The following is a 10,000-nucleotide window of genomic DNA, read 5'->3' on the forward strand; positions in this document are numbered from 1 at the left end:
ACGCCCTCCCTCCCAAAGCAGTGCCACGCCTTCCCTCCCAAAGCAGTGCCACGCCTTCCCTCCCAAAGCAGTGCCATCCCTCCCTCCCAAAGCAGTGCCACGCCTTCCCTCCCAAAGCAGTGCCACGCCTTCCCTCCCAAAGCAGTGCCACGCCTTCCCTCCCAAAGCAGTGCCATCCCTCCCTCCCAAAGCAGTGACACTTCTTCCCTCCCAAAGCAGTGCCATCCCTCCCTCCCAAAGCAGTGACACGCCCTCCCTCCCAAAGCAGTGCCTCTGACTTCCCTCCCAAAGCAGTGCCACGCCTTCCCTCCCAAAGCAGTGACACGCCTTCCCTCCCAAAGCAGTGCCACGTCTTCCCTCCCAAAGCAGTGCCTCTCCCTTCCCTCCCAAAGCAGTGACACGCCCTCCCTCCCAAAGCAGTGACACGCCCTCCCTCCCAAGTCAGCCAGCCTTCCTCCCAAAGCAGTGCCACGCCTTCCCTCCCAAAGCAGTGACACGCCCTCCCTCCCAAAGCAGTGACACGCCCTCCCTCCCAAAGCAGTGACACGCCTTCCCTCCCAAAGCAGTGCCACGCCCTCCCTCCCAAAGCAGTGCCACGCCTTCCCTCCCAAAGCAGTGCCACGCCTTCCCTCCCAAAGCAGTGCCACGCCTTCCCTCCCAAAGCAGTGCCACGCCTTCCCTCCCAAAGCAGTGCCACGCCTTCCCTCCCAAAGCAGTGACACGCCTTCCCTCCCAAAGCTGTGACGCGCCTTCCCTCCCAAAGCAGTGCCTCTGACTTCCCTCCCAAAGCTGTGACGCGCCTTCCCTCCCAAAGCAGTGCCTCTGAATTCCCTCCCAAAGCAGTGCCACGCCTTCCCTCCCAAAGCAGTGACACGCCTTCCCTCCCAAAGCAGTGCCATCCCTCCCTCCCAAAGCAGTGACACGCCTTCCCTCCCAAAGCAGTGCCTCCCTCCTCTGCCCCCTCCTCCCAAAGCAGTGCACGCCTTTCCCTCCCAAAGCAGTGCCATCCCTTCCCTCCCAAAGCAGTGCCATCCTTCCCTCCCAAAGCAGTGACACGCCCTCCCTTCCAAAGCAGTGACACGCCTTCCCTCCCAAAGCAGTGCCACGCCTTCCCTCCCAAAGCAGTGCCACCCCTCCCTCCCAAAGCAGTGCCACGCCCTCCCCCCCAAAAGCAGTGCACCCTCCCTCCAAAGCAGTGACACCCGCCTTCCTCCAAAGCAGTGCCACGCTCCCTCCCAAAGCAGTGACACGCCTCCTCCAAGCAGTGCCACCCTCCCTCCCAAAGCAGTGCCACGCCTTCCCCCAAAGCAGTGACATCCCTCCCTCCCAAAGCAGTGACACGCCTTCCCTCCCAAAGCAGTGCCATCCCTCCCTCCCAAAGCAGTGCCATCCCTCCCTCCCAAAGCAGTGCCACGCCTTCCCTCCCAAAGCAGTGCCATCCCTCCCTCCCAAAGCAGTGCCACGCCTTCCCTCCCAAAGCAGTGACACGCCCTCCCTCCCAAAGCAGTGCCACGCCTTCCCTCCCAAAGCAGTGCCACGCCCTCCCTCCCAAAGCAGTGCCACGCCTTCCCTCCCAAAGCAGTGCCACCCCTCCCCCCCCAAACCGTTGCCACGCCTCCCTCCCAAAACAGTGCCATCCCTCCCTCCCAAAGCAGTGACACGCCTTCCCTCCCAAAGCAGTGCCACGCCTTCCCTCCCAAAGCAGTGCCACGCCTTCCCTCCCAAAGCAGTGCCATCCCTCCCTCCCAAAGCAGTGCCACGCCTTCCCTCCCAAAGCAGTGCCACGCCTTCCCTCCCAAAGCAGTGCCACGCCCTCCCTCCCAAAGCAGTGCCATCCCTCCCTCCCAAAGCAGTGCCACGCCCTCCCTCCCAAAGCAGTGACACGCCCTCCCTCCCAAAGCAGTGCCATCCCTCCCTCCCAAAGCAGTGCCACGCCTTCCCTCCCAAAGCAGTGCCACGCCTTCCCTCCCAAAGCAGTGCCATCCCTCCCTCCCAAAGCAGTGACACGCCTTCCCTCCCAAAGCAGTGCCACGCCCTCCCTCCCAAAGCAGTGCCACGCCCTCCCTCCCAAAGCAGTGCCACGCCTTCCCTCCCAAAGCAGTGCCCTCCCTCCCAAAGCAGTGCCACGCCTTCCCTCCCAAAGCAGTGCCACGCCTTCCCTCCCAAAGCAGTGCCACGCCCTCCCTCCCAAAGCAGTGACACGCCTTCCCTCCCAAAGCAGTGCCACGCCCTCCCTCCCAAAGCAGTGCCATCCCTCTCAAAGCAGTGCCATCCCTCCCTCCCAAAGCAGTGCCACAGCTCCCTCCCAAGCAGTGCTTCCCCCCTCCGAAAGCAGTGCCATCCCTTCCTCCCAAAGCAGTGCCATCCCTCCCTCCCAAAGCAGTGCCTCTCCCTTCCCTCCCAAAGCAGTGACACGCCCTCCCTCCCAAAGCAGTGCCACGCCCTCCCTCCCAAAGCAGTGCCACGCCTTCCCTCCCAAAGCAGTGCCACGCCTTCCCTCCCAAAGCAGTGCCACGCCCTCCCTCCCAAAGCAGTGCCATCCCTCCCTCCCAAAGCAGTGCCACGCCCTCCCTCCCAAAGCAGTGCCACGCCTTCCCTCCCAAAGCAGTGACACGCCTTCCCTCCCAAAGCAGTGCCATCCCTCCCTCCCAAAGCAGTGCCACGCCTTCCCTCCCAAAGCAGTGCCACGCCTTCCCTCCCAAAGCAGTGCCATCCCTCCCTCCCAAAGCAGTGCCACGCCTTCCCTCCCAAAGCAGTGCCATCCCTCCCTCCCAAAGCAGTGCCACGCCCTCCCTCCCAAAGCAGTGCCACGCCTTCCCTCCCAAAGCAGTGCCATCCCTCCCTCCCAAAGCAGTGCCACGCCTTCCCTCCCAAAGCAGTGCCATCCCTCCCTCCCAAAGCAGTGCCACGCCTTCCCTCCCAAAGCAGTGCCATCCCTCCCTCCCAAAGCAGTGCCACGCCTTCCCTCCCAAAGCAGTGCCATCCCTCCCTCCCAAAGCAGTGCCATCCCTCCCTCCCAAAGCAGTGACACGCCTTCCCTCCCAAAGCAGTGCCACGCCTTCCCTCCCAAAGCAGTGCCATCCCTCCCTCCCAAAGCAGTGCCATCCCTCCCTCCCAAAGCAGTGACACGCCTTCCCTCCCAAAGCAGTGCCACGCCTTCCCTCCCAAAGCAGTGCCACGCCTTCCCTCCCAAAGCAGTGCCACGCCCTCCCTCCCAAAGCAGTGACACGCCCTCCCTTCCCTCCCAAAGCAGTGACACGCCCTCCCTCACTCCCAGTGCCATCCCTCCCTCCCGAAGCTAGTAACCCGCCCTCCCTCCCAAAGCAGTGACACGCCCTCCCTTCCCTCCTAAAGCAGTGACACGCCCTCCCTCACTCCCAGTGCCATCCCTCCCTCCCGAAGCTAGTAACCCGCCTTCCCTCCCAAAGCAGTGCCACGCCTTCCCTCCCGAAGCTAGTAACCCGCCTTCCCTCCCTCCCAGTGCCATCCCTCCCTCCCGAAGCTAGTAACCCGCCCTCCCTCCCTCCCAGTGCCATCCCTCCCTCCCAAAGCAGTGCCACGCCCTCCCTCCCGAAGCTAGTAACCCGCCCTCCCTCCCTCCGCCAGATCGGCAACACGAGCATCACCATCAGCGCCGACCAGGACTGCGAGGAGATTGGCGCCGTCTACGGCTCCACCATCTTCTGGACGATGCAGGCCGTGTCGCTCCTCGGCCTCGTGCTCTCCTTCACCGGCCTGCTGACCTGCGTCGCGGGGGAGGCGGGGTATGACCTGCCGGGGGTGAGTAAGCAGGGCGTTAGGCCATCTTTGGGGCTGTTTGGATTGGGGGAAGGGGGTGGGGGTAGGGGTTCCAGGAGGGTCGTGGGTGGAGGGGAAGGTATGAGGGGTGGAAGGTGAATGGGGTCTTTGGGGGTGAGGGGGGAAGGTTTTAATGGGTGAGGGTGGGTGTCTGGGGTACTAATGGGGGAGGGTGGGTGTCAGGGGTACTAATGGGGGAGGGTGGGTGTCAGGGGTTCTAATGGGAGAGGGTAAGGAAATGGCTGGACATATTGCGTGGGAGGCCAGCTGTGAGCCTCCCGAGGTAAAGAAGAAATGAGGTTGGGGGGCTCCTAGAGGCAGGCTGGCGGGGTTAGAGGGTTCTGTGGGGAAGGGGTTGGAGACGGTCTGGCGAGGGAGGGGGTTGGGGGGGTTGGGGAGGATAAGAAATCTTCAGTGAGGTTAGGAGGAAGGGCTCAGTGGGTAGCGGGTTCTCTAAAGGGTTCCCCGAAAGGTTTCCCAAGTAGGTGGAACCAATCGCATGCTAGAGACCGCCACAGAGGAAAAAAAGAAGAAACCTCCAGGGTTCCCCTAAGCAGGAGCCTCCTTAGTGTGGTTACGAATGTGTCTAACGCCCCCCCCCCCCCCGTGCGTTCCAGGGAGCCCCCGTCGTGCTGGCGATGGACCTCACAAACGTCGTGGCGGGACAGATCGACCTGGACGAAGTGCTGGAGATCGGCCCGCTGCAGTTCGTGACGGACACGGTCGTCCAGGTCCTCCAGGAGGGCTACAAGAAGGAGGTGGCCAACGAGCTCGCCCATGGCAAGGATGCGGCCGGAAGGATGGCCAACGACACCGTGCAGGAGATCCATAGGAGGGCCAAGAGACAAGCCATTAACGTTCCTATACCTACGCTACAAGGACATGTACCAGGTAGGTGTCATTTGATGTGTGTCATGTGGACGTGTCGCGCTCACCAGGGCCAGGTACATGTCCTTTTGTGTGTCATACTGTCACATTATCCAGTCTAGTATTCTTTGTTCTGGCTCTGGTGCTCATAATCTATTAAACATTTACGAGGCTACTGAAATTGCAATAAAAATAAAACCCAACATTGAAAGCCATAGGCAGTTTCGGGTCCCACACATACATACATTACTCTCACGTTTATTATTTTTATACATTATATGATTGGGAGACAGCTATATCATGGTCCTTTTATATATTCCTTTTCGACCTGTACATCCATTACAGAAAGTGTTTTTCAATGATAGGTCACGTCTCCACACACCTTCATGACATTTCGTCCTAGCACAGGTTCCTCATTAAAAAAAGAACATTATTTCGCACGTGTGTAAGCGTGCATGTTCTTTAAGCCTTAAAGGATACAAAATGCTTGTAACAACAAAGCCTCAAAAACTGTACTAATAGAGTAGAGAGAAAACCCTTTTACCAGCCAGACCTGCACTAAAACCTCATAAAAGGCCCTCTCCACAATGCTCCTCCCTCAGAGCCTTCAGAAATCCACATTAACAAAGGCCTAAAAAGACCCCCAAAGCCTACCATGCCTCACGAACAAATCCTTATCTACCTGACCTACCTATATCTACCTGCTCTTCCCTCCCCCCCCCCTCCCCAGGGCGCGACGACCCCCCCGCGGACGCATGCGATCGGGACGAGGTGCTCCTGCCCGACGGCGACTGCCACGAGCTGCTCAAACAGGGGCCCTGCGAGGACGACGAGATCGTGCTCATGGATAGGACCACCAGACGGGTGAGGAGCCCTTCGGTTGGGTTCGCCTTCTGCTGAACGCCGTCGGTTTGGATCTGTGGTTGCAGGTCTTCCTTGCTGTTACTGAATCTTCAGCTTTAATCTTTTGAATTCATGGGACTCTGATGGAGATATAACGTCAAAAAAGCATCAATTGTATCTCCTGCTTTGTAAAGTTATCAATTTTCATACATATTTTTATTCACAAATGTCACGCAGAATTAGATATATTGACATCCGCAAGGAAGACCTTGTGCATCTGCAAGAAGACACGGGATATTGCAAATGTGAATGATTGATCCACAGAAGATACGTCATGATAATCATAGAAATCATTATTGATGCATTACATCTGCACGGATCACACTTTTTTATAATCAATAAAACTATTTATCTATTCATTTCCATATCTATTTACTCATTCATTCGTGTATTTCCATATTTATTTATGTGTTGCGCTCTCCCCCAGGGCTTCTGCGGCGCGCGCCTGTGCGGTCCCGACAGGGTCTTCGTGTACAGTGACCAACAGTGCCACGACCCCAACGAGCCAGGGATCTGCCCACGTAAGCTCTATCCTCTAACGTATAGGTGGTTAAAGTTAGATGAAAATTTTAATACTTTAATGGAACTAAATGAGTGAAATAACAAAGTGAATAAAAATGATAATAGTTATGATATTTGTAAAAGAACAGTAGATGATAATATCAACAACAATGTTAATTACACTGACAATGATGAGGATAATGATAATGGAAATAAAAATGAACGTCATATATAGATTAAAAAAGATGTTACTATGATTGAAATTAATGAGTGAGACTTCTCCTCTCCCCTTACTTCCTTTACCCTCGCCTTCCTATCTCCTCGCCTCCCATTCCCGTCCTCCCCCCTTCCCTTTCCCCTCTCTATTCCATCTTTATTCTTCTTTCCCCTCTCCTTCCCTGCCCCTCCTCCTCCCATCCCGCAGCCGGACGCCGCCTGTTCACGACCGGCTTCGGCACGCCGGTGTGCGGCTGTCCCGACGGCACCTACGAGGAGGACGACGACCTCGACGACGACGTGTGCGAGCCGGTCCTGGCGCGCCTCGACGGCTGCCCGCCCGGGGAGGTGAGCGCCGCGGGGGGAGAAAGGAACACAAATAAGCAAAGAACAGAAAGAAAAGATAAAAAAGGGAAAGATAGAAAAGATACAATAAAAAAAGAAAAGGGAAAGGGGGAAGAAAAGACGTAGAAATATATGGCAAAAAAGGGGAATAAGTAGAATTGATGAGAAGGAGAATGAAATGTTGATAATAGAGGTTGCGGTGATAACAATGATATCTAAAGTAATGATAATAAAGCCATAAACAATCAAATATTAAACGATGATATAATGAAATACGAATGGCAATTATAACAAAATAACCATGCCCCTCCCCCCCCAGGTGTTCTGGTTCTCGAGCTTCCGACGCCCCCCTGAGTGCGTGCCCGACCCCTGCAAGGGACTCAACCTCAAGCGCGGACCCAACGACCTCCCCTTCGCCCCCTCCGTCCACGACGGCAAGTGCTACCAGATCGGATCCGTGAGTTCGGCGGCGCCTTCTTCGCTGCTTCCTTTACTTCCGTTTTAGCTTAGTTCTCTCCTCTCCTTTCCTCTCTCTTGCTTCTCCCGCTTTCTCTTGTCTCTCCCTCTCGCCGCTTCCCCTTCTCCCTCTCCCTCTCGCCGTTCCCCTCCCCCTCCCCCTCTCGCCATTTCCCCCTCCCCCTCTCACTCTCGCCGCTTCCCCTCTCCCCCTCGCCCCCCCCCCCCACGCCCCTTCCGCCAGCCGAGGTCAGCTCGGGTCGATGAGTTCTTCGTCGCCGTTTCTACTGCTTCATTTACTTCCATTTTTTCTAGTTATTTGCCCTTTTTTCCTCTCTCTTCCTTCTCCCGCGCTCCTTCCCCCTCTCCTCCTCCCCCCTCCGCCCATCACGACCACTTTCTTCTATGCTTTTGTTTTCTTCAATATTATTGTAGTTATTCCTTCTTGCTTCCTTCACTCTCTGCGCCTCTCCTCTCTGTCTCCTCCCGCCACGGCGAGAGCTTCTTGGTGGCGTTCTTTCCTCTTCTTTTCTTTCCTTATCCCTCTCCTTCGTCTCCTTTTGATTTTGCTTTCCCCTTTATTCTCTTCTCTTCTCTTCTCTTCCCTCCTCGTTTCCTCCTCCTCTTCCCTCTTCTGGCATTCCCCCAGAAGTCGCTTTGGCCACAAGTGAAGAGTGGAAAAGATATAGACATAGCAGTAGATAATAATAATAATGGCAGACCTTAAGTAGAGAGAAGATTAAGAAAAGAAACATGTTTAAGATAAACATTTCAGATAGAAAGCAGATATCCCCATTTCATTAAAGATCGTTCATTCCCTTCTTTTCGTTTACCTTCATGACATTTCGTCCCCTGCCGCCACCCCTCCTCACCCCCTACCCCTCCCCGCAGCGCCCGCCCTTCTGCCAGAGCGACGAACTCTACTCCCTGTCGTTCGAGCTCCTGCGCGGCGTGTGCCAGACGCTGGACGACGCGGGCTACCAGGTGCTCGACTCCGACGCCCTCGACTTCCTGTCCAGCGTCTACGGCTCCCCGCTGCCCAGGGACGCGCCCTCCAAGGACTCCAAGGACTCCCGCACCAAGCCCTCCTCCTCCTCCTCCACCCGCCGCCGCCCCTCCTCCTCCTCCTCTTCCTCACGTAAGGGCGTGAAGGCGAAGATCACGCCCGCGAGCACCACGCTGCTGGCGCCCCCGCCGCCGCGCCCCGCCATCGGCTCCTCCGTCATGAAGGCCGCGGCCAACGTCAGCTTCCCGCCGCCCTTCATCATGGGCCAGTCGGTCATCACCAACCACCACGCCCACGACGACGCCCACGACGACGCCAACGACGACGCCAACGACGAAGCTGGCGATGACGCCCACGAAATGGTGGCGTTGATGCCCACCCACATGAACGCCTTCTCGCCGCCCGTCATCGCCGTCAACGGTTCCGTCTCCGTCCTCGGCTTCCTCAGCAAGTGAGTGGGCGTGGGTGGGCGTGGGTGGGCGTGGGTGGGCGTGTGTTTTCACGCCTGGGAATCGTCCAACGCAAGAGTATAAACACTGAAATATAAACATATTTAACACGTAAAAGCATAAACAATAGACAGCCTGAAAATATATCATCTTTATTACACAGAACACATAACGTAAGAAGCCTTGCAATGATACGTTTTTTCACTAAATATCTACCTCCCCCCCTTCCCTCCCCCCCCCCCCCCCGACAGCCTGGTGCACGGAGCGCCCCTTTTCCACCACAGGGGGCGCCGCTCCCCGCAGCCCTTCGCCTCCCCCGGCAACGTCTTCGAGCCCGGCCTCTCTGCGTGCCGCGCCGGTGCCAGGCGCGATGGCAACGCTAAGTGCCGTGACACGTGAGTTGAAACTGAGGGATGAGTATGGCAAGATGGCACAATTGACGCAAGTCTGCAACGTGACCCGTGACTTGGGTAGCATGGCAAGGGGGTCAAGCATGGCAACTTGACGCTGTGTGCTAAATATCATCTAGTTTGGTTTCATTCGCTGAAATTAATCCTTTTTGAGTTATTCATTTTGAATGATTGGTTCAACCTACTGCAATCTTGCATAACGAGTATTTTTATCAGTTGCCTTTTTCTTTTCAATATGATAATGATTAAAAAAAAAAATTGATCTGTTTCTAATTGCGCTAGGATAGCTATGGTTTTAAATGTTCACATAAACCCATTATCCATCTAAAGTACACAAACACACACACACACACACACATACACACACACACACACACACACACACACACACACACGCACACACACACACACACACACGCATATATGTATATATATATGTGTGTGTGTCTTTTTATTCTTGTTTATATGACTATGTACTTAAAACACTCTCCCCCCTCCCCCCAGAGTCCTGCCCAGCCGCTACCCCCCCTCCCGCCCCCGCCGGACGGCCCCGCCCGTGCCAGCCCGGCCTTCATGCCCCCCGGTGAGTGTCACTGCTTTAGGTTTTGTCAAGTGTTATTCTGGAAATCATCAGCAATAGTGCTGATGATAATGATAATAATGATAAGGATTATAATAATAATAATAATAACAATGATGATAATATCAATAATGATAATGGTGATAATGATAACAGTAATGATAACGATAATGATAATAAGAATAGTAATAATGATAAAGATAATAGTAGTAGCAGTAGGAATAATAATGATAGTAATGATATTTATGATGAAGATGATAATGATATAGTAAGCAGTGGTAGTAGTTGTAGTAGTAGTAGCAGTAGGAGTAATAGTAGTAGTAGTAACGAGAGATTAAAGTGAAGGAGGAATTCAATTTGTTAGAATTCATTGAGGATCTAGTCTTAATGTCTCCATGAGACGATCGGGGCTGGAGTAAGGGAAAGCCCCCCCCCCCCCCCCCCGTCAGATAAAACATCTAAATGGCTT

The 10,000-nt window shown here is 55.1% G+C and overlaps 1 protein-coding gene across 1 annotated transcript in view; it reads left to right on the plus strand.

The window, feature by feature from the left end:
* Window positions 1-10,000, plus strand: part of LOC122258057 (uncharacterized) — a 17,785-nt gene that overhangs the window by 6,620 nt on the left and 1,165 nt on the right. Inside the window, exons 3-11 of the mRNA XM_086530695.1 lie at window positions 3,607-3,780; window positions 4,416-4,689; window positions 5,396-5,529; window positions 5,996-6,089; window positions 6,494-6,633; window positions 6,950-7,087; window positions 7,978-8,543; window positions 8,793-8,936; window positions 9,456-9,534. Coding sequence (XP_086386821.1) covers window positions 3,607-3,780; window positions 4,416-4,689; window positions 5,396-5,529; window positions 5,996-6,089; window positions 6,494-6,633; window positions 6,950-7,087; window positions 7,978-8,543; window positions 8,793-8,936; window positions 9,456-9,534 — 1,743 coding nt within the window. The remainder of the gene's footprint in view (window positions 1-3,606; window positions 3,781-4,415; window positions 4,690-5,395; window positions 5,530-5,995; window positions 6,090-6,493; window positions 6,634-6,949; window positions 7,088-7,977; window positions 8,544-8,792; window positions 8,937-9,455; window positions 9,535-10,000) is intronic.

Source organism: Penaeus japonicus, unplaced genomic scaffold, assembly GCF_977035675.1.
Source record: "Penaeus japonicus unplaced genomic scaffold, GWHDUDI00000001_assembly GWHDUDI00000034, whole genome shotgun sequence".
Taxonomy (NCBI): Eukaryota; Metazoa; Arthropoda; class Malacostraca; order Decapoda; family Penaeidae; genus Penaeus; species Penaeus japonicus.